Source organism: Oncorhynchus mykiss, chromosome 9, assembly GCF_057628025.1.
Source record: "Oncorhynchus mykiss isolate SJ-2025 chromosome 9, ASM5762802v1, whole genome shotgun sequence".
NCBI classification, from domain to species: domain Eukaryota; kingdom Metazoa; phylum Chordata; class Actinopteri; order Salmoniformes; family Salmonidae; genus Oncorhynchus; species Oncorhynchus mykiss.
In genome coordinates, this window is record NC_143030.1 from 28,516,375 (window position 1) to 28,540,651 (window position 24,277).

Below are 24,277 nucleotides of genomic sequence, written 5' to 3' on the forward strand. Positions count from 1 at the left end.
TTGTGAAGGGAGTTGTCAAGGAAGTGAGTTTGTGTTTATACAGGACCTCCCGCCCTCAACTTCAGTCAACCAGTCATGTCAATATGGAGCCCTCCGCATTGTTACAAAATTTGAGAAACACAAGGCTATGCAGTGCGGAACTTGATTTGGCCTCTGCATGATTCCACAGGCTCTGCAACAGCGTCACGCCCTCCATACGAAACCTCAGAGCACATTTTCAGATCAAGCTAAAATTAACTTTTGGCCCTATGTTCTTTAACCTCAACTTCCTCCTGTCAGTCTCGCTCTCTGTCGTCCGTTGCCCTCATCTCTGTTTTTGTTGTCCTTCCTCAACTTTCCTATATTATTTTCCTCTTTCAGTGCCTCAACTCAGTTTTACTTGTTGTCTATTGGCACAGATCCAACCCCATGGTTTACTCCCATCTCTAGAGGAAGGAGGGCGAGAGAGGAAAAACTGAGTCAGTCCCCAGAGCACCAGCACAGACCATGAACAGTGCACTGTAAACAAAGCTTCAAGGCAGAAAGAGTCATGAGAAAGAGGCAGGGAAAAATAGCCTTGTTGTCCTATACTGTAGTATATTCTTATTTATGGCATGGCAACAAACAATAGAAGAGTCACACATACAGCATGGGACAAGACAAGGAGCACTTCAGAGTACATAAACATATCCATCCACAAATATCTCATATTTCATTAGCATGTAAATTTAGTACAAGCATTCCAAGTCAGAATTAGTCTTCTCCCATTAATGGTCCTTCAAACTACTCTAGTTTTCACCATAATTCATAATACAGGTGTACTTTGTTTGTATGATTATGTACACTACCGTTCAAAGCAACAGACTGGTGAGTTTCAGAAGAAAGTTCTTTGTTTCTGTCCCTTTTGAGCCTGTAATCGAACCGACAAATGCTGACGCTCCAGATACTCAACTAGTCTAAAGAAGGCCAGTTGTATTGCTTCCTTAAATCAGCACAACAGTTTTCAGCTGTGCTAAGATAATTGCAAAAGGGTGTTCTAATGATCAATTAGCCTTTTAAAATTATCAACTTGGATTAGCTAACGCAACGTGCCATTGGAAAACAGGAGGGATGGTTGCTGGTAAATGGGCCTCTGTACACCTATGTAGATATTCCATTACAATTCTGCCATTTCCAGCTACAATAGTCATTTACAACATTAACAATGTCTACACTGTATTTCGGATCCATTTGATGCTATTTTAAAATGGACAAAAAAAATGGCTTTTCTTTTAAAAACAAGGACATATCTAAGTGACCCCAAACTTTTGAATGGTAGTGTACGTGGTCATCTTACGAAAATCTAACAAAGCAGCTAGTACAACCACAGCTGCTACAGTTAGTATAGTAGTGTATTGCAAGTGTTAATCCTATAATCTCTTTAAAAGTACTAGACTAATCATGAAATTACCTAGATTTCTACAGTAATAATTTCATGGCTGGTGAAGTATAGATAGATTAACATATACATTTGGCTTACAAATAACATGATGTAAAATATACCATTGCACACAGACAAAACAGAAATCTCAAAGAATATGTAAAGTTAGGTTAATATATAACTGGTATTTTTCCATTAAGCCTACTGTTCTGAACCCCACATCAATGTTATAGAAAACAAATAGAAAATAGAGATAAACACATTCCATGCAGAGAGTGGAGAAACCCATTAAAGAGAACTAAGGCCTATGTCTCATAGCCCAGTTGCTGATTCTTACATTTGGATGGATACACAGAAACAGTCCAGAGAGGGCATTTTGGCTCAAATGTAAGCTCATCATCAGATAAGGCCTCATGTTGTGTTTCACACAAAGAGTTCTGGGATTGGCAGTGTCCTCTAAGCTTTTGAATAAGGAAGGAGTTTCTTATAGATTCTGGAAAAAAATGGAGGTTCCGAACAGGATCGGAAAAACAGACTGCATTGCCTCAAGGGCTCAGTCTTTCTTTCTTTTCCTACGTTATGAGAAGACGGTGTTGCGCTGCTTTGTGTTGCCAACCTTCTCGAAGAACATGAAATCCTGTGAAGAGGAAAGAAAATGTCCATTAAATTTCCTCCAACGACTGCTTATCTTATCAGCTCAGTTTTAGGCTTTACGCCTGTAAAGCTCTGGAATTAGAAAAACCTAACATTTTCTTGAATATATCTTTATTCAAACAGATGGATGGACTCACGATGAGGAAACAGGTGCCCATGAGCACAGCCTTCATCTTGACATCCAGGTCCATGGGGAACTGGATGCCAAAGTTGTCCGTGTCGGTGAAGACCTCCTTTATCAGGCCACTCCACTGCTTACTGATGCGGCCGATGGGCTTGCCTCCATCTTTCCCCATCAGCTACGAGGGCGGCAGAAAAGCACATGGGTCAGAGACAAAGATTTCTGGCCAATGCACCTCATCACTACTTCTGAAAGGATTGGATGGGTGTGTAGACAATAAAACGCAGAACTTATCCAATCTTTTCTGGTCTAAAATAAAAGTCAAATATTAGGTTTGTTCTAGTTAAATAGGACGGTTAACTGATTTCACCCAAAGAAAGCGAAAACTCAAAATTGGCTTCACATTGGACCAGCGCTTTCACCCTCATGACCCCTTACCTTGAAGTTGACGTCCCCGCAGCAGTTGCAGGCGAAGCAGGGTCCCTCCAGCTTCATTACGGTCTCCTTGTTGGCCCCCTTGATGGAGAACTTCGGCACGCAGGGGTTCCAGTCCTGGGACACATAGCCTATGGTGGTGCCAGGCGGGGCTTGGACCTCGAGCTGAGGGACACAACATTTGAAAGGTATTTGACCATGTTTAAAATCCGGCTTCGGTCTGTACGCTGTCTTTAAATAGCATGTGCTTGGCTTACTGCAAAGCTCGCTTCAGCAGGTAATATGGCACTAATTTGATGAGTGCATTGGTGTCTGATATTGGCGTAGCAATCACTATCATGACAAAGATAATATGCTTCACAGGGTAACTGTGGGGCTGTGCTTGGCCCTCCTTTGTTGAACATAATAAATGGCTCTCTATCCCCCGGATGTGTACCAAACTCACTAAAAGTGGCAGTAATAAAGCCTCTTGAAAAAAGCCAAACCTTGACCCAGAAAATATAAAAAACTATCGGCCTATATCGAATCTTCCATTCCTCTCAACAATGTTAGAAAAAGCTGTTGCGCAACTCACTACCTTCCTGAAGACAAACAATGTATACGAAATGCTTCAGTCTGGTTTTTGGAGAGATTTGAAATCCAAATTGGTCTACACGGACAAGTTCTGGCCTGGTTTAGATCTTATCTGTCGGAAAGATATCAGTTTGTCTCTGAATGGTTTGTCCTCTGACAAATAAACTGTACATTTCGGTGTTCCTCAAGGTTACATTTTAGTACCACTATTGTTTTCCCTATATATTTTACCTCTTGGGGATGTCATTCGAAAATATAATGTTAACTTTCACTGCAATGCGGATGACACACAGCTGTACATTTCAATGAAACATGGTGAAGCCCCAAAATTGCCCTCGCTAGAAGCCTGTGTTTCAGACATAAGGAAGTGGATGGCTGCAAACTTTCTACTTTTAAACTTGGACAAAACAGAGATGCTTGTTCTAGGTCCCAAAAAACAAAGAGATCTTCTGTTGAATCTGACAATTAATCTTGATGGTTGTACAGTCGTCTCAAATAAAACTGTGAAGGACCTCGGCGTTACTCTGGACCCTGATCTCTCTTTTGACGAACATATCAAGACTGTTTCAAGGGCAGCTTTTTTCCATCTACGTAACATTGCAAAAATATGAAACTTTCTGTCCAAAAATGATGCAGAAAAATTAATCCATGCTTTTGTTACTTTTAGGTTAGACTACTGCAATACTCAACTTTCCGGCTACCCAGATAAAGCACTAAATAAACTTCAGTTAGTGCTAAATACGGCTGATAGAATCCTGACTAGAACCCCAAAATGTTATCATATTACTCCTGTGCTAGACTCCCTACACTGGCTTCCTGTTAAGGCAAGGGCTAATGTAGTTTTACTGCTAACCTACAAAGCATTACATGGGCTTGCTCCTACCCATCTTTCTGATTTGGTCCTGCTGTACATACACATGTCTACACGTACGCTACGGTCACAAGACGCAGGCCTCCTAATTGTCCCTAGAATTTCTAAGCAAACAGCTGGAGGTAGGACTTTCTCATATAGAGCTCCATTTTTATGGAATGGTCTGCCTACCCATGTGAGAGACGCAGACTCGGTCTCAACCTTTAAGTCTTTACTGAAGACTCATCTCTTCATCTCTTCAGTGGGTCATATGATAGTCTGGCCCAGGAGTGTGAAGGTGAACGGAAAGGCTCTGGAGCAACAAACCGCCCTTGTTGTCTCTGCCTGGCCGGTTCCCCTCTCTCCACTGGGATTCTCTGCCTCTAACCCTATTACAGGGGCTGAGTCACTGGCTTACTGGTGCTCTTTCATGCCGTCCCTAGGAGGGGTGCGTCACTTGAGTGGATGGGGCCACAGTGTCTCCTGACCCCTCCTGTCTCAGCCTCCAGTATTTAGGCTGCAGTGGTTTATGTGTCGGGGGGCTAGGGTCAGTTTGTTATATCTGGAGTACTTCTCCTGTCTTATCCGGTGTCCTGTGTGAATTTAAGTATGCTCTCTCTAATTCTCTCTTTCTTTCTTTCTCTTGGAGGACCTGAGCCCTAGGACTCAGGACTACCTGGCATGATGACTCTTTGCTGTCCCCAGTCCACCTGGTCGTGCTGCTGCTCCAGTTTCAACTGTTCTGCCTGCAACTATGGAATCCTGACCTGTTCACCGGACGTGCTACCTGTCCCAGACCTGCTGTTTTCAACTCTCTAGAGACAGCAGGAGTGGTAAAGATACTCTTAATGATCGGCTATGAAAAGCCAACTGACATTAATTCCTGAGGTGCTGACTTGCTGCACCCTCGACAACAACTGTGATTATTGTTATTTGACCATGCTGGTCATTTATGAACATCTTGGACATTTTCTGTTGTAATCTCCACCCGGCACAACCAGAAGAGGACTGGCCACCCCTCATAGCCAGGTTCCTCTCTAGGTTTCTTCCTAGGTTTTGGCCTTTCTAGGGAGTTTTTCCTAGCCACCGTGCTTCTACACCTGCATTGCTTGCTGTTTGGGGTTTTAGGCTGGGTTTCTGTACAGCACTTTGAGATATCAGCTGATGTACGAAGGGCTATATAAATACATTTGAGGTCTCCATAGATGCTGAACAATTGTGTGAAACTGCAGTCATAAGGGACCTTCACGTCTCATGGGAATGTACTGTAGTATCCAGAATTCTAAATATCAAGAGGTCTGCGTTGCATCTGATACGATGGTCATGGGTCTCTGGTATGTGTAATTATAACTGACTCGTTCAGAAGGACCTATACAGATCCGAACGCAACTGCTGCAGAAATTGTACCACTTATGCTGCTGCTATTTGCTTTTCACGAGTGGCACGTGTAGCTTGTTGTTGTTGGCCAATCATACTGTAAGTCATCAAAGCAACAATGGTCTATCAAATCAAATGTATTTGTCACATACACATGGTTAGCAGATGTTAATGCAAGTGTAGCGAAATGCTTGTGCTTCTAGTTCCGACAATGCAGTAATAACCAACGAGTAATCTAACTAACAATTCCAAAACTACTACCTTATACACACACAAGTGTAAAGGGATAAAGAATATGTACATAAAGATACATGAATGAGTGATGGTACAGAGCGGCATAGGCAAGATGCAGTAGATGGTATCGAGTACAGTATATACATATGAGATGAGTATGTAAACAAAGTGTCATAGTTTAAAGTGGCTAGTGATACATGTATTACATAAAGATGCAGTAGATGATAGAGTACAGTATATACGTATACATATGAGATGAATAATGTAGGGTATGTAAACATTATATTAAGTAGCATTGTTTAAAGTGGCTAGTGATATATTTTACATCAATTCCCATTATTAAAGTGGCTGGAGTTGAGTCAGTGTGTTGGCAGCAGCCACTCAATGTTAGTGGTGGCTGTTTAACAGTCTGATGGCCTTGAGATAGAAGCTGTTTTTCAGTCTCTTGGTCCCTGCTTTGATGCACCTGTACTGACCTCGCCTTCTGGATGATAGCGGGTTGAACAGGCAGTGGCTCGGGTGGTTGTTGTCCTTGATGATCTTTATGGCCTTCCTGTGACATCGGGTGGTGTAGGTGTCCTGGAGGGCAGGTAGTTTGCCCCCGGTGATGCGTTGTGCAGACCTCACTACCCTCTGGAGAGCCTTACGGTTGTGGGCGGAGCAGTTGCCGTACCAGGCGGTGATACAGCCCGACAGGATGCTCTCGATTGTGCATCTGTAGAAGTTTGTGAGTGCTTTTGGTGACAAGCCGAATTTCTTCAGCCTCCTGAGGTTGAAGAGGCGCTGCTGCGCCTTCTTCACGATGCTGTCTGTGTGGGTGGACCAATTCAGTTTGTCTGTGATGTGTACGCCGAGGAATAATAGCAGAGCCTCCGTGTGCATCAAAAGGGAGGAGATATCTAATCAATGGAAGGTGGAATTAAAAGTTAAAGGATAAGGATAGGCTACAATAACCAAGAGCCAACAGGTAGGCGGCTTCTTTATATTCCGAATGGAGTTGTTGTTTGTAACTGTGTGGGGCGAGAAAGCTCATGCCGCCTCAATTAGCCCAGCTAGCGAGATAGCTTGGTTAACGAGCTCGGTTAACTAGCTTCCCCCGGTTTGATGCAGTCAAGACAGGTACTACGTGATCATATTGGATGATAAATAACCTAGCTATAGCAGCTATTAGTTGACTATAGCACTAGTCTCTCCTCCCTGTTCCCCATGTTACTCAGTCACACTCAAAGTAGACTAGACACATACAGCACAGCCCGTACTAAAGCACACCTCTCGCTACCTTGCGCTTTATCAGCTCTGGTTAATAAAGTAGCTTAAAAATGGTCCCCAGGTGAGTTTAGAACAGGTCTCTCTCTATATTTAACATTTTTATATATGCATATTGGGTCCAGATGGAAAAGCCCAAGGTCCATTTAGGTATGGGTCCAACTGTTTGGACCCGTGAAGGCCACTAACTGTAGGCAGGCTGTCAGCAAACGTGAGTCAATAGAGACAGCATAAAGGTGAAGTGATGGCACCAGATCAAGACTGTCTGGGAGAGGGGTCAGACTGACAAAGGACCATTCAGTGTCATTCATAACTCTTTACAAAGCACGGTCTAGGGAGTTTGTAGGACAGTCCAAAATGGCTTGCAGTACAACAGTTTGCATGCATTTATTACCAGTATTAACTTAGCATTAGCATCATTAATCTGTAATTCATACAGTTGTATGGCAATGCTAATGCTAACCTGAGGATAAATAAACCAATTGCATTTTAGGTGACCTGTCCCTTTACTCCTCTAACACATTAAGACTCAGTATGATGATTTTATATTGTTTTTCCTGATTTGTGTCCCGTTTACATAGTCAAAGCAGTCAAATATTTGTCTCAGGGTTCAGTGCCCCATCGTACCTCTTGCAGGCAGCAGGGGCACCAGCAGGAGGCACAGCGGAAGGGTCGTACGAGGCGGATGACCTCGCGGTCCATGTTGTCCTTGATCTTCATGTCGAAGCTACGCAGGGCGCCGCAGCAGTTGCGTGTGCAGCAGTCGTTCTTCTCCTTGGCCTTGTAGATCTTCTGACCCAGGCTGTTCTTGATCTCGTACTGGTTGTTGGTCTCAAAGCCAATGAACGCTGAGGAGAGGGGAACGGAGGGAGAAGGAAGAAGGGATGGTGAGAGGACAGAAACGCAGGAACGTAAACATGAAAACAGTAGGTCGGTGTTGGTCACTTTCTCCTCATGATTTATAGATTTTTACAATGCCTTTACTTCTGTTCTCAGATAAGACTAGCAAGCTCACCTTCCAGCAACTCCACTTTTTGGTGTATAAGGATCTGGTCAATCTGAAACACACACAGAAGAGAGTGTGAGAGATATGGAGAAAGAGAGCGCATGGAAGAAAAACACAAAGATTACACAGTGATAACAGATGATGTTTGTGAAAGTGTACTTGACAGCCTGTTGTGCTACTCTTCCCAAGCAAACTACCTGTGTTAGGTACTCCAGGCCAGGTGGAACTCCAATAGGCACAACTGCTGCAGGGGCTGGGGAGATGGCTGCAGGAGGGCCCGAGTTAGGTGCACCGAATTCAGGCCCAGGCATGGGACCACCATACCCTGGGCTGGGGCCCATCTGAGGTGCACCGTATCTGGGCACAGGCATGGGACCACCATAGCCTGGGCTGGGGCCCATCTGAGGTGCACCGTACTCGGGCCCAGGCATGGGACCACCATAGCCTGGGCTGGGGCCCATTTGAGGTACCCCATATTCGGGCATGGGCACAGGCTGGTACATCACAGGCTGGCCTGGGTGGGGTTGTTGTTGGTTGTAGCCCATATGGAAGCCAACCGGTGGGGGAGCATGGTTAGGCTCACCATACCCACCATGAGGAACAGGGTAGGGTGCCGTGGAGTAACTTCCAGGACCCTGGTGAGGGGATGGGTAACCTGAGGAAATAGTATTATAATACATTCATATTGATAAAAAGCTAAACATGAATATGGAGTTATGGATGCAAATGTGGGGAGCTTGAACTGGTGTTATTAAAGCTCATGATGTGCATTAGAGATTCTGCATTAAGGAAATAACTGTTTGCATAACAAAAGGAGGGCCATATTGATAAACACCAACGGATTCCAAAACACTGCACCACTCATTCAATGGAAACTGCAAGGAAGAAAGGTTCTTTAAAAATCAGTCAAACATGGTCCGAGCTCATTTTCCACGTCATTATCCAAATAATCTTCAAAGCTTACAGCAACATAGTCAGCCTTTTACATGCCAAGCTCTGGTTTCAAATTCCTATCTCGAATACATTGGAATAATAGCATTATACAAATCCTTGTGGTGAAATACCAAGGGGCAAACAGCAACCCCAGTATAATATGATATCTACATCAACAGTGGTGTAGAAGCCATTTACCTGGGGCTGACATGATCACTTAGTTAGTGGACGCACAGTGGATAGCAGGAGGACTTCCTCTCTTGTCCACTGCCGTAGTCTCTATGGAGACAAAAATAAAATGGACAGTGGTCATGGGCTGTAAAAAAATAATTTAAAAAAACAGAGCAGAGAGAGCAGGGTTGTTGTGAATGAGAGAGAGAACGACACGAAAACATGTCCACCAGTCCAAACAATCCATTCACAATAAGACTGCTATACAATCAAAAACTTTCTCCTTTCACATTATCCAACATAAAATCTGAAACATGCATCAATGCATGTGGTTGTGCAACTTGTTTGATACACACACACACACACACACAATACAGCACACCCAATAAGCATTTCAGTTTATTTTGCTTTGAGATGTATAGAGAATGTGGGCTAAGTCAGGGGTCAGAGCTAAGTCAGGGATGTGGGCTAAGTCAGGGGTCAGAGCTAAGTCAGGGATGTGGGCTAAGTCAGGGGTCAGAGCTAAGTCAGGGATGTGGGCTAAATCAGGGGTCAGAGCTAAGTCAGGGATGTGGGCTAAGTCAGGGGTCAGAGCTAAATCAGGGATGTGAGCTAAATCAGGGGTCAGGCATTTTCCACTTTGTATATTATTCCAGTCACATACATTGAGTTAACTAGTTATTTTCACAATAGATTAATCCAAGATCCAAAGTAACCATTTTATAAACATGGTTTTAGATGATTCAGAGTATATATTCCAAGCACAATAACCTTGAATTACGAGCCCTACCAATCCTCTCTGTGGGTTTGTTTCTTGTCATCATACCTGAGACAGAAGAGGAAGCGACAACCCACTCGTTGTTGTTTTCTGGTTCAATGAATGTCAATGAACTAAGTAGACCAGACCCAGCGGTTCTTGCATTGGTGTCTATGGGAGAAACACGCAGTTAAGTGGACCAGAACTGACCTTTTTGTTATGGTAAACGATCTTAAATTTACCCACCATCTTTGATCATACCTCACTGTCATCATTCAATGGGGATGGGTAAATATTCTTGAATAGCCTATAACAGGATAATATATTCATATTTTACTAAGCATCCATAAATAAACACTGTAGAATAGGCTAGGTTTCCCACTGCTCAATATCACCACAAAAAAAAAAAATTGTGGCCGAATGTTTTCAATCATGTTGAATAACTAACAACTTTTCTGGCCTGTTGCTGTGTGTTTTCTTTCGTTTCGTGAAAGTAATGGAAGGAAGATGGCAGGAATCTCTTACCTTTCCTTAAACCAAAAAGGAATTGCTTGTTGTTTGGTGGTTCTTGACCAGAAGAACCGAGGAGAACGTGAAGAATCCTACTTGCTTTGACGGTCTTATTTGCCTATCAGTAAACTAACGTAGCAGGCGTAAAATTAACGATCGGCTAAACAACTTGTCTTTGTATCATACGAAAACTACAAGCGTTGCTGTCATTTCGGTGTAGTTTGTGCATAATCTCCGCCCCTTTACTGGCTGTCACAAGATTTATCTAATTGTGGATACACCGGTTTACGGAATTTAAGCCAAGAGGGTAGTTAAATATAGGCAAATACTTATATGTGATAGAAATGACACTGTGAACGGCCCGACAACTTTCAGCAGCCAATAATATTTTCTGGAAGTGCACATCTGTATTAATGCGCACTGTAAAGTTCAACGTTATGGCGACGCTCTTCCGACAGCTGCTACGATGTAGCCCTGGACCAGAGCTAACTAAAATGTACGGTAGTGCGAATCCTCATCACAATAGGTGAAACATTTTTTTACAGCGAAAGCAATTTGATTCCTTCAGAATCCTATCAAAAGTAAGTCAACGTGTAGTTGTTACATTTTGACAGGTTTTCATTAACCTACTACGTCATGTTCATTTTTGGAACTTTGACGTCGAAGCAAATCCCCCCACAAGAGGACGATGTCGACTTATTTAAGGGCTGTTAAATCTTATACCCACTGAGCAGTTGACTCAATGATTTATACATGCATAGTTTTAAATGATATTTTGTGAGCTAAACATACAAATAAAAAATGACAAAATATATTAAAACATTTAACCTAAAGTATACTTTTTTAGAGATTGCTAATGTTACGGTCCCCACTACAACAACACAGTTATTTAAATACATCGACAAAGCAAAAACAAGTTATTAGAATTTTTTTGCTAATTTAAGAAACAGAAAAAAAACAGAAATATCACAGTTACATAAGTATTCAGACCCTTTAATCAGTATTTTGTTGAAGGATCTTTGGCAGCAATTACAGCTTTGAGGCTTCTTGGGTATGATGCTACAAGCTTGGCACGCCTGTATTTGGGTAGTTTCTCCCATTATTCTCTGCAGATCCTCTCAAGCTCTGTTAAGTTGGATGGGGAGCGTTGCTGCACAGCTGTTTTCAGGTCTCTCCAGAGATGTTAGATCGGGTTCATGGACATTCAGAGAATTGTCCCGAAGCCATTTCTGCATTGTCTTGGCTGTGTGCTTAGGGTTGTTGTCCTGTTGGAAGGTGAAACTTTGCCCCAGTCTGAAGTCCTGAGCCCTCTGGAGCAGGTTTTTATCAAGGAGCCATCTTTAATTTGCTCTGTTCATCTTTGCCTCGATCCTGACTAGTCTCCCAGTCCCTGCCGCTGAAAAACACCCCCACACCATGATGCTGCCACCACCATGCTTCACAGTAGGGATGGTGACAGGTTTCCTCCAGACATGATGCTTGGCATTCAGGCCAAAGAGTTTAATCTTGATTTCATCAGGCCAGAGAATCTTGTTTCTCATGGTCTGAGAGTCTTTAGGTGCCTTTTGGCAAAATCCAAGCGGGCTGTCATGTGCCTTTTACAGAGGAGTAGCTTCTGCCTGGCCACTCTACCATAAAGGCCTGATTGGAGGTGTGCTGCAGAGATGGTTGTACTTCTGGAAGGTTTTTGCTCTGACATGCACTGTCAACTGTGGAACCTTACATAGACAGGCATGTGCCTTTCCAAATCATGTCAAATCAATTGGATCTACCACAGGTGGACTTCAATCAAGTTGTAGGAACATCTCAAGGATGATCAATGGAAACAATAAGGCTGTAACGTAACAAAATGTGGAAAAAGTCAAGGGGTCTGAATACATTCCGAAGCCACTGTATGTAGCCCAAATACTGTAGTTGGCCTATTGCCTAGAACATATTAGTTATTGTGTATAATAATAATGTCCAGTAATACTTTGTCTCACGTTGACTCATCTTGCTTGTCATTATCAGTGATATTGAGAGCAGAGACATGCATGCTCTGTAATATATCAGCTCTTGGTCTAAATTTGGCACACACTGTCATGCTGGATACTTATAGAGCAGCAGACGGGGGGTGGGGAAGCATGGGGAAGTCATGCTGGACACACACTTACAGTAAAACACAGACATTTGGGTGGAAGAGTTGATCTGAGTCGAGCACGGGTCAACCACACACACACATAGACACACTGGTAGTGACAAGCGGGCGGGCGGGCGGGCGGGCGGGCGGGCGGTCGGTCGGGCGGTCGGTCGGGGTGTGTTGGGTCATTGTTCTGTTGAAAAACAAATGATACGTGCAAACCAGATGGGATGGCGTATCTCTGCAGAATGCTGTGGTAGCCATGCTGGTTAAGTGTGCCTTGAATTCTAAATAAATCACTGACATTGTCACCATTAAAGCACCGTCACACCTCCTCCTCCATGCTTCTTGGTGGGAACCACACATGCAGAGATCATCCGTTCACCCACTCTGCGTCTCACAAAGACCCGGCGGTTAGAACCATAAATCTCAAATTTGGACTCATCAGACCAAAGGACAAATTTCTACTAGTCTAATGTCCATTGCTCGTGTTTTATGGCCCAAGCAAGTCTCTTCTTATTATTGGTGTCCTGTAGTAGTCGTTTCTTTGCAGCAATTCGACCATGAAGGCCTGATTCACACAGTCTCCTCTGAACAGTTGATGTTGATATGTGTCAGTTACTTGAACTCTGTGAAGCATTTATTTGGGCTGCAATTTCTGAGGCTGGTAACTCGAATGAGTTTATCCTCTGCAGCAAAGGTAACTTTGGGTCTTCCTTTCCTGTGGCGGTCTTTTCATGAGAGACGGTTTCATCATAGTGCTTGATGGTTTTTGTGACTGCACTTGCAGCAACATTCCAAGTTCTTGATATTTTCCGTATTGACTGACCTTTGTGTCTCTTTGTGTCATTTCTCTTTGATAAGTTCTTGCCATTATATAGACATGGTCTTTACCAAACAGGGTTTTCTTCAATACATCACCCCTACCTTGTCACAACACAACTGATTGGCTCAAACGCATTAAGAAGGAAAGAAATTCCACAAATTCACTTCTAACAACAAGTACACTTTTGGTAGCCCTCCTTTCGTTGACTGTGTGTTTTTCCAACAAGTATGTTTTTGGATGATATCAGAATTTGAGCTATTTCAGTATATTTTGATTGTGTTACTTATTCAGCAACTCATCAAGTGAACAATAGAATGATACTCATCCTCTATAAGAAGTTGATAAATTGTTAAATATCACAATGTGTTGAAAGCGTTCCACAGGGATGCTGAACCATGTTGACTCCAATGCTTCCCACAGTTGTGTCAAGTTGGCTGGATGTCCTTTGGGTGGTGGACCATTCTTGATACACACTGGAAACTGTTGACACACTGAACCCGGTGTGCCTAGCACCTACTACCATACCCCGTTCAAAGCCACTTAAACTTGACCCATTCACCCTCTGAATGGCACATATACACAATCCATGTCTTGTGGTGTCAATGCTTAAAAATCCTTCTTTAACCCATCTCCTCCACTTCATTTACAGTGATTGAAGTGGATTGTTCCTAATGTTTTGTACACTTAGTGTAGATCAATAGTATTATATGAACTATCGTTATTCCATGCGGTGTGATTGAACATGTCCTCCCGGTCTCCTCAGGATATGAATTGGCTGGACCAAGAGTTCTTCCCACACCTGTCTGAGCTCTCTGACCTCACCTTCCTTTCCCCACTGGGAGACAACCCCGGGACTGGGAAGAATGCCGTTCCAAGTCTGCCACCTTCAACGCCCCTCGGTAACACATCCCTGACCCCATGGAACATATCTCCACCCATCATCACGGCAAACCCAAGGACAAGAGGAGAGACAATCGAGGAGTGGGCGATAATGTAACATTGAGACCAGGAGTAGCCACTGATGTAAGTGTAACAATATTGCAGTGCTGTGAAATGTACATCACTTTAGCCACCAAACAAGTCCAGTCTGAATGATTTAATATCTTTCTCTTTGATTTGTCCATCACTCCAGGAAGAAGGCAACAATTCCTCTGGATTCTATTGGAAGCACCCTTACATCCAACCAGCAGAGCAGAAAGGTGAGAATACAGAACAGGGAGGACTGACCATCCTTTACTGGTGAACTGGCTTATTTGTATCCATGTGTTGCAGGATGAACCAAAAGACTACTGGGAATATTTTACTGAATTATCTCCACTCATCCAATGCTGACTTTACAGTTCCAATCAGAATTCATTGTGACTGTTAGTTGGTTGTTTTGTAAAGATGAATTCCCACAAATAGGTTTGAAAGCATGTTAATATTTATTTATATTTAAGATATTTAACCTGCTTAGATGTTAGGGACTGAACACCCTCTAGTGGTTGTGTATGTACAACGACAAACATCATGTGTGCCTAACATCAATAAAATGCATTCCTTATATTTACCGAAGTCACATATATTGGGGAAAAACAAGAGAACAGGTGATCCCCAAAAAAGATTTTATTTTTCAAGCTACAGTTAAAGAAAAACAATACCAGAGGCCGAAAATATAACATCTGCTAGGCTTTCTTTTCCTCTCTTTTCACTTTCAAATATGTACAGTTATCGAAGAACAGGGTATATACAGAGAATCGAAGGGAAGGGTGGTGGACAGAGTGCATTTGCTTTTTGGGGACTAAACATGACTCTTCCACCAACAAAAAAAGCAAGGTAAAACCAACCAACATAAAAGGACCTGCCACGACACTGGTGATATCAAATTACTTTTCTGTACAATACAAACAGTCTACTTTGTTTCACGAATGAGAATTATGAGGGTGAGGGATTTGTATGTTCTCTGATTTGGAAGCAAATCTCAACTAGCGTTTTCTGAACATTTAAACAAAAATGATAACATGAAAGAAATACAAAATATATATTTTACAACCATTCATGCAAAAAGATGTTCAAGCCACTTCTACAAGGTGAAGTGGCTCCAACTTTTTCCGTCACGACAGTTTACAACAATCACATCAATCTCCCAAACCAGAAGTCTCTAATGAAAAGAACGCACAAATGTGAATAAAAACCAAAAAAAAGCACAGAACAAGCATTGGAGGAATTTGAAGTCTGTCGCCAAGTCAAACCGCAACCAAAGGGTAGTCATGGTATTCCATTGTCATGCAGAGGGAACTCAAAGTAATCAAGTGGTGATGTAGCAGATGTTGACCCACTCCTCAAAGCTTATACTGCACCAGTTGACAAAAAAAATGTATTTAAAAAAAATATATATTTACTGGTTATGGGCTGGATCTAAAAACTTTACAGCACAGCCCTTAGTTTAAAAGTTAGTGTATTAGCAATTGCCAAAAGCAATTAACTTTCAAATGAAATAACCACAAAAAAAGGGGGTGTTTGGTTTGGGCTTGACTTTTAGTGCACTGTTGTAGCACAAGTTTGTGCATATTTCTATGGAATAGATTGAACATTTCAAATTTGATATGATATTGTTTCAATCAGAAAACCTCTGATGAGAGAAATCCTATAGGGGCTTAACACTGTGGCAAGCGGTACTGAGTGTAATAGACAGAAACTAATAAACAAATGCCAAAATTGAAAGCTTACATAAGAAAAAAGTAGCAAAAAAATAAAGAGAGACCCTTTTTAGACCTAAAAATGAGAAACTTATGAACAAAAACAAACATGTTTGTTTTCTTTTCAGATAATGAAGGGGGTTGTGCCTCTGCCATGGTGTGGCAGTCGCATTGAACACTGGTTACAGAGGGTCTGACAAAAGTGGATGTACCATTATAAAATACTAGCTTTTTCCTTTGAACGTTGACAGAAAAGCAACCCATCAAATGTCCTAAATAAATAATTATCTATACCTTGTCATGCACCTTATGCTATGACCTTAATGTAAAAGCCAGGAAATGGATCTCTGTATGGTTGCCTTAGCATTTCAATTAAGAAAAAAAAAAGGAAGCCAGTCTCAATTTAGTAAGACTACTGAGCAAAAGTGTGTCTATTTGTATGTTACAGATAATAAAAAGATCTCCTTCCAATGTCTTCCTGTTTTAGTACAGTTTTCACAGAGGCAGAACGTGACAAAGAACCTACATGAATAAGTGGGGATGGTGATTGTCAAAAAAACACCTAGAAAAAAAACTAACAATACAGTTGCCGTCCAGATGAGGGTTAACAATCAGCTGTTGGCATTGCAGAAAAGAACTTGGTTGTAATAGTACACAGAAAAAAAGGGTAGATTGAAAAGGGATATAAGAGGGATTTTGTCCCTCTCACCCCTCTATCTTTAGGGGTCTTTCTTTGGCCCCGACCGTCGCGTGTCCCTGCACTTGTGGCAGTAAAAGATGTCAGGGACGTTGGACTTCTTGATCTTGGCGCATGACAGATGGACCCACACTCCGCACTGGTTGCACTCGATCATCGGTCGCCCCGCAAACGGCTTGCCGCAGTAACAGGTGATCAAGTCCCAAGAGTCATCACCTGGGCGGGGAAGGAGGGAGAAGAGAGGTAAGAGGGGGCACCTCAGTGGGACAAGCAGGGATGGGTTCAGTGGGCACCTTACAGGGGCAAAGGTTTTCAAAAAGAAAAAGCTCTTCAACTGTTTGTTTACAGAAGTTTTAATTTATGGCCCCCCTAATTACTTGGTGTTTACTGAGGAACTACATAGAAACAGCAGATTTACATAATTATGACCCATTAATTATTTCTCAGTGACTTATAACAAATGCAATAAAGTACCTATTGTTACCAAGCAGATTCAAATTAAAATACCATATTTTCCCTTATTTATGCCCAAGAAAAGCAAACCTCGTATGAGCCTCTGGTTTAGACCTCAGGGAACAGGTCAGTGCACTAATATCGATCCATTGTAAGCCAAGCAGCAAAGCATATTGCCAGGAAACAGTAGCCATACAATTAGAAAAGCTGAAGTGAAGTGATCAGGCTTTTTTTGTGGAAATGACAGGGCACACACATTTACAGCAACAAAAATATTTGTGCTTTCTTGTCCATAACGTGGTCAGTATGAAATCGCTTACCTGACTCCACCATGATGTCCTCGTCGGCTATCCATGTCTCACCTTCGCTCGAACTTATCTCTGCGTCCCGGTTGGACTCCTCCGCCTGCATCTTGGCCAGCCCCTGCATCCCTGCCTGCATCTTGGCCAGCCCCTGCATTCCTGGGGAGGAGACACTGTGCCCTGTCAGGTGCTCTTGGACCGAGCGCTCCCCGGGGTGGGCGTGGCCGGTCTCAGAGTCTGTCTCGCTTTGAGTGGCCGAGCTCTTAAGCTTCTTGAGGGCTTTGGGCTGCTTGGGATTTTTGCTGCGCTTGATGCGGGCCCTCTTCTCACCGCCACTGCTCCCGCTGTCAGCCGCACCACCAATGGCGGAACCCATTGACAACTTTTTGAGCTTTTTGTCCTTCTTGCGCTCTGCCTTGCTGGCAGCCTGGCTGTCGTACAAAGAGTCTTTCAGCCGCATCTTGTCCAGCAGGGAGCTGTCCGAGTGCATGTGGCGCATGCTCTTACCCTTGTTGGCACGAGCCTTGTGGACAAACGTGTGGATGGTGTGCAGGTCATTGCCTCCGTCTCCCCAGCTGGCCCCCCCAGAGCTGCCGCCGCTTCCACTTTCCCCCGATGCCCCTGAGCTGTGTGGGGAGCTGGAGGACGCTGGCGACCACGGACCTTCCTACACAGCCACAGATGTAGAGAAAGACCAATGAGGGAAAAAAAGCAGTATAGGACAAACAATACTTGATGCATAGGGTTATAAATGTTACTTAACCCCCTAGAGTTGATTGACACACCGGTGCGTCAATCTGTGTTAGATAAAATTATCCATCAAAATCAGTCAGTATAAGCTAGATATTGTTTTTTGCATTGGATGAGTCAATCCACCTCTTCAGCCAGTGTCGCACTTCCACATCTGCGGTTAAAGGTAGCAGAGTGGTGTTTGTCAGACCATGAGATATCCACCAAAAAAATTAATACAATTATATAATCACAACCACACACATAAATTTAAAAAAATATATATATATTTTTTTTTAATCGGTCTGCTCGTGTAAACGTCTGTAGTGTTCAAACTATTACGACAACTATGGAAAAGGGACTCATGAACACGAAGGTGATCTCAGTTTTGCTCTGCGACCCCACAAGCATCAGGAGACTCATCTGAATTATATCATCAATGCGCCAACTACTGTTTGGTAGCGTCCGAACCGTTTGGGCTACAAACTAAATGGGACCCCACTGTTGAAAGGGGAGATTCTCCATTTTGCTCTACGAATGTCAAGACTTCTTTTTCTCCGTTGTTTTTTTAATATCTCCTAGATTTTGGACAGACGTCAAAACCTTGTTTCCTTTTTTTTTTTACTGTCCTTTTTGCTATTTAAGAATGCGTTATTCAATTACTTTCTATGGGCTGGACCTCCCGAGTGGCGCAGTGGTCTAAGGCACTGCATTGCAGTGTTAGCTGTTCCACTAGAGATCCTGGTTCGGTCCCGATTGTCGCAGCCGGCCGCGACCGAGAGACCCATAAGACAGCGCACAATTGGCCCAGCGTCATCCAGGTCAGGGGAGGGTTTGGCCGACAGGGATGTTCTTACCCCATCACGCTCTAGCGACTCCTGTAGCGGTCCGGGCACAATGCACGCTGACACAGTCGCCAGGTGTACAGTGTTGTTTCCTCTGACACATTGGAGCAGCTGGCTTCCGGGATAAGCGGGCGTTGTGTCAAGAAGTGAGGCTTGGCTGGGTTGTGTTTCGGGGGACGCACGGCTCTCGACAGTTGCCTCTCCTGAGTCCGTACGGGAGGCGCAGCGATGAGACAAGACTAACTACCAATTGGATACCATGAAATAGGGGAGAAAAAGGGGGTCATTTTTGGGGGGAGTTTTTATGTGCTTTAGTAGTAAATACAAAAATAGATATTTTATCAAATAATTTCATTTTTATACGTAAAGGGGTCCTAAAATTCAACATCCATGATCCATAGTATAATTACCTTAAAACAATTCCCTATGTCAGCTTAGCATCCCCCTCCCCAACATCTTAGACTAAAGAATAAAACATGTGCTTTCAGAAAGTATTCACACATTTTGTTGTATTACAGCCTGAATTTAAAATTGATTAAATGTTGTTTTTTTTGTCTGTGGCCTACACACAACCCATTATACCAATTTTAGATCTGTTTTTATACAAATAAATAAAAAATGGACAGCTGAAACACCTTGAGTCAATACGTATTTTAACCTCTTCGTTTTGGCAAGCCTAAATCAGTTCAGGAGTAAACATTTGCTTAAAAGGTCAAGTGGTTTAACATGATTTTTTAATGACTACCTCATCTCTGTACCCCAAAATTATTTTAAGGTCCCTCAGTCGAGCAGTGAATTGTTTTTTTTAAACGTAGTGAAGTTATTACATTTTGGATGGTGTATCAATACACCCAGTCACTACAATCCACAACATTGTAGTTACTCCAAAATACTAACATAATTGACAGTAAAAAGGAAGCCTGTACAGAATAAAACCATGCATTGTGTTCACAAGGCACTAAAGTGGTGGTCCTAATAGTTTTAAAAACAGGGATATATTTTTTTTAATACTAGCATTAAATATCAGGAATTTGAAAAACTGAGTTTAAATGCATTTGGCTAAGGTGTATGTAAACTTCGGACTTCAACTGTATATGCCTTCAAGTTCTAATCTAACCAACCATGTATTAGGTAAATCTAAGTTCCCGTGTGGCCTTTGAATAGTGTTAGTTTAAACAGCGCTGCACACCAAACATTTGCCACGTTCTAACGATTTCAGCTTGATATCGATGGAAGTGATTAACATAAAGTGTTGCGTTACACTTACCATGTCAGTGACCAACTTTAATAAAAATTCAACACTTTAAAATGTAGCGAGCAGTCTTCTACAAATTGTCCTCTAACCAGTGATTCCGTTAAGTTTTTGAGCTGTTTTAGTTAACAGTATCTGCAACCTTCCCTAGCCCCCCGGGCAATTGATTTCAACGTGATAATCGATGAGTGATTGACAAAACAGTGATGCATTTCTCTTTCAGTTTTGGTGATTCTGATATCAAAATACAACATTCAAAAATGTAGTTGACTGTTCTGGGGGTGGTCAGTTATTTATTTTTACCTATCTTGAGTTTCCATGTGGATTTTGAGTAGTGGTAGTTTCAACAATGCATCCCCCCCCCCCAAAAAAAAATCTGCTTTTGACTATTTCTGGCCTGGCAATCGATGATAGCAGAGTACGATATCCAACCTTATGTAATTAGAAAGAGATTGATCCTGATTAAAATGGTATCCAATTTGAAAAAAATCTAAATATACACATTGCGAGATATTTGACAAAATAGACATACCTGTATTTCCCTATAATAAACACTGGGTGGACCTCAGAGTTCCATGAGCCGTTTTTTGTTTACATTTTAACTACAAACAACGTGGGCAGGTCTCATTGTCAACAATAGGGAAGCAGGCATTGTTACGTAAAACAAACTGGAAATAGAACGTTCGGAAGGCTAGTTGGTGCTCAATAGAACTAATAGGAGCTGGCGGGGTGAAAAAGGTCATAAAATAAGGCCTGTTTTTTCGCGATTTCTTCAAAACTACGGCAAGCAGCTGGGACATATGGTAATATTATGAAACTGGACTCCACAGTGGATTAAATTAACTAGTTATCAGAAAAAAGAATTGTTTAAAATGGCATGTGTCAAGCCTACACAGAAGTCAACCGGGTTGGGCTTGCCCGACTGGAGTTTTCACATCCTTCAGAAATTAGAAATGTCATATTGCTAGCCGTCTTCGCTAATGGTGCTAGCTAGCAAGATGTTGAATAATTTAATTCGCCCCCACCATGCTGTAACTTACGTTACCACATACTCCTGCCAGACAGACTCAGACATGCATTTAGCTTTCTAACGTTAGCTAGCTAGCTAAACGGTTAGCGTCGTCGCTAGCACAGCAGGTTAGCTAGCTAGCTACATTCCACCTTTGTTAGCCATGACATTGGCTATTAGCTAGCAAACCAAGGAAACCAGACGACGGGTTTGATAGTTTGCTTTCAATACGACCTGGCCAGCTAAAATTCTTGCTAGCTCACGTTAGCTTGCTTGCTAGCGTGTTTCAGCTCTGATTTGCTAGCCAGCGTTATGTAGCTAGCATTCGAAGACTGACTTGTCACAAGTGTATTGTGTAGTGCAAAAATGAATTAAGGATTCAGCTATGGTGGCAATTCGTGTAATGTATGACTATCGCAGTACCGCCTGACAATGTGCTAGCAAGCAGCAACAAGCTCAGACGAGCTAGCTAAACGTGGTGTAATCATCCACTCGTGATCAGCTGGTGGTTGATAGTAATGGCGTCACCAGCCCCAATTCTAATCGAACTGGCACCAGTTGTAAAACTGGGCTGTGCTGGCCCGGGTTTCTCTCGAGTCATCTTCAATTTGCCTCTAATTTTAAGTGCCAGTTGAAACGGGGTTTATGTCCTGATGTGCCTAGTTAACCTACCTCTTTAGGATTGGGGATATAGCCTGCATATGCCAAGACAAAGTTGCAGAACTTGTTAAAGTCTTCGACGGTCCTCTTTCTCCTCTCTGGAGGCTAAAGAGAAAACAAAACATGAATGAGATCCACACATACATGAATCAAGCTAACTCGTACATGCATCACCAAATAGAGTGGTCATGTTAAGGGGGAGGTGAAATTGAATACCACACCGGAAGTCTACTTACCAGAGTCTCCGTTTTGCACTTCAATAACGAATCTGTATAATAAAAAAAAAACAACTTAAGAAAAAAAACTACGATACTAGCTATAATCGGTTTACATTTTATACACTGTCATTTGGATGAAAAAAAAGTATACATTACTTCAAAGTACAATTCAATTTTCAGGTTATAATAACCTCATTCTCCCCACTGTCTATTTGTGTTCGGCCTAGAGATGTATCGAGAGAATAAACAAACAACTAGTTAGCTCGCTAATGCAATGAAAAACTTAACCAGACAAGGGTACTGACTGACTGTTTAGTTTGCTAGCTAACAATGATGTTAGCTAGTTGTCCTAAACGAGTGAATACCTACCCTGCTCGCCAGTAACGATGTTAGCCAGCTAGCTAACGTTACCGCCAACAATGGTGTCTTTATATTTTTTACAACGGGTCAATAACTTCAATAGAGATGCAAAGACAAATTCAAGACTGTTACATGGTGCTTGGAGTGAAAATGTTGAGTCGTAACTAGCTGGCTAGGTTGGATAACGTTAGCGTACAAACTTGAACCATGCCATCCATGCATTGTGAGCCAGCTTTAGCAGCTGGCATGAGGAGCCGGCTCAACCCCGAATTTTGAACTTGGCTAGCAAACTAGCATCATCTAGCTAACTAGTTACTGTAACAATCTAACAAACAAACACTGATAGTCAACTGTTGAAGACATGTTAGCAAAGCAAAAATCATTATGCCCCATTTTGTTGGAACGTTATGCTTGCTAGCTAACTACCGTTAGCTTGCCAGCGGTTATTTTACATTAGCCACATCAATGCCATGGTTAAGCAAACGTTAACTAGCTACGCTATCTATCGTTACTGCATAAAAATGCACCGTTTATCATCAAACTCTACAAGCTAATTTAAATTGACTTTTTGATACAGATTAAGTCAATCTAGCTAACTGACAGTTAATGTTAGTTAACTATAGCGACGTGTTAGCTAACGTTAACCAACTAACATTGTGATTGAACAACCAACAGTTGCTTTACTGGGAGGCTTGAACAAAACCAACAATGTCCGCTAGCTAGAAAATAACTCTAGATCAATTTACTATGTGAACTGACACTTAACGTACCTTGGTGTTCAGACATTATTTCAAGCATTGTCGCCTCAGCAACAAGGCCCGTTGTGGTGGTAGCTACCAGGTAGCTAGCAGCTGGGGTGTTTTTCTCCCGGCTTGACTGTTGACTGTGTGTGGGACACCCCTGCCGAGAACGCAGGACTCAACAACTCTTCGACAAGCGACTTTCCTTGACTTTTTGGATTATGGTCCCCAGTTCTAGATTGTTTAACCGGCTAGGTACGGACTAGCCAACCACAATTGCAGAAATAATTCCTTATCTGCCCGTTACCTAGCTAACAAGAAGCAAGGTTAGCTAGCTAACGTTACTAGCTAATTTCTTCGTCACAGCAGTTATATTGCATAAATATTCCTGGAAATCAACTAGTTTTTTAAACTATCGCACTAAGTCACCGGAAAAAAACTGCAGCAGGTGAATCCATTGTAAAGGACAAAGGCATTCAGGTAACATTTTTCTTAGATGAAGTTTACGTTTTTCCATAACACGAACAAAATCGACGAGAGTGACTAGAATATGTATCGTCCCTTGCGCGCCTCACTCCAGCCAGGCATCTTCTTCTCTGGCATAATGGCGTTTGCAACAATTGGATGTGCATTACGCCACCTACTGTGCAAGTGGATAACAAAGACTCCAAAAAGGGAAAAAAAAGGGGTAAAAATATTCATACAAACCACACAAAAAAAGTTTAACTAAACTAAATCAACATACTTTTCAGTTAAAATGCAAAATTCTACTCAGGGTCAGAAGGATCCTGTGAGGGTGGTACATTTTCTGGCAGGAAGTCTTGGAGCCACAAAAACTTTTTGGAAGTACAAATAATAACTCTGACTATAAATGCTACAAAATCCACCTTCACAATGAGTGTATCCAGATTTCTTGATTGGCGTAAAAATATTTGCAACTGGTTGTGGTGCATCCACCGCCATATCTTCTTCAGCACTATGGCCCCTTGCCCCTTCGACTCTTCACCACATAGGAGATCTGCTGTACAACGCAGATCCTTGACACTGTAATGGAAATTTTAATGTTTGTGCTTTTCTTATTACAATTTTCTATGTTCTATTCA

At 42.3% G+C, this 24,277-nt stretch overlaps 2 protein-coding genes and 1 long non-coding RNA gene across 6 annotated transcripts; 1 reads left to right on the top strand and 2 right to left on the bottom strand.

Moving 5' to 3' along the window:
* Positions 1-556: 556 nt before the first annotated feature.
* LOC110531812 (phospholipid scramblase 2) lies at positions 557-10,979 on the bottom strand. Of its 4 annotated transcripts, none has more exons than XM_021615244.3 (10): positions 10,302-10,979; positions 10,023-10,083; positions 9,846-9,947; positions 9,047-9,127; positions 8,113-8,570; positions 7,925-7,967; positions 7,537-7,757; positions 2,613-2,774; positions 2,191-2,352; positions 557-2,036 (listed from the first exon to the last, which is right to left on the bottom strand). In XM_021615244.3, exons 4-10 carry the CDS (start codon positions 9,057-9,059, stop codon positions 1,977-1,979), a joined length of 1,119 nt encoding a protein of 372 aa, XP_021470919.3. In that variant the 5' UTR covers positions 9,060-9,127; positions 9,846-9,947; positions 10,023-10,083; positions 10,302-10,979; the 3' UTR covers positions 557-1,976. The 4 variants fall into 4 exon arrangements, with proteins under 4 accessions (XP_021470919.3, XP_021470920.3, XP_021470918.3 ...); XM_021615245.3 differs by having other exon boundaries at positions 10,038-10,083; positions 10,302-10,685; XM_021615243.3 differs by lacking the exon at positions 10,023-10,083 and having other exon boundaries at positions 10,302-10,782.
* A 2,838-nt stretch (positions 10,980-13,817) lies between these two features.
* Positions 13,818-15,045, top strand: LOC110531816 (uncharacterized). The gene is made up of 2 exons (XR_002474762.3): positions 13,818-14,254; positions 14,364-15,045. It is a non-coding gene; the product is annotated as an uncharacterized LOC110531816 (long non-coding RNA).
* LOC110531813 (PHD finger protein 23B) lies at positions 14,822-23,805 on the bottom strand. Its single transcript, XM_021615247.3, has 5 exons — positions 23,205-23,805; positions 22,093-22,124; positions 21,869-21,961; positions 17,380-18,028; positions 14,822-16,822 (listed from the first exon to the last, which is right to left on the bottom strand). Exons 1-5 carry the CDS (start codon positions 23,230-23,232, stop codon positions 16,629-16,631), a joined length of 996 nt encoding a protein of 331 aa, XP_021470922.1. The 5' UTR covers positions 23,233-23,805; the 3' UTR covers positions 14,822-16,628.
* Between the last annotated feature and the right edge of the window lie 472 nt (positions 23,806-24,277).

Coding starts and splice junctions, on each gene's coding strand:
- LOC110531812 (XM_021615244.3), bottom strand. Junction 7,758..7,924: donor AAAAGTGGAGTTGCTGGAAG/GTGAGCTTGCTA, acceptor CCCTCTCCTCAG/CGTTCATTGGCTTTGAGACC. Junction 2,353..2,612: donor GCGGGGACGTCAACTTCAAG/GTAAGGGGTCAT, acceptor CCGCCCTCGTAG/CTGATGGGGAAAGATGGAGG.
- LOC110531813 (XM_021615247.3), bottom strand. CDS start 23,232: ATGCTTGAAATAATGTCTGAACACCAAG. Junction 21,962..22,092: donor AGTGCAAAACGGAGACTCTG/GTAAGTAGACTT, acceptor TTTTCTCTTTAG/CCTCCAGAGAGGAGAAAGAG. Junction 16,823..17,379: donor GGACATCATGGTGGAGTCAG/GTAAGCGATTTC, acceptor TTCCCCGCCCAG/GTGATGACTCTTGGGACTTG.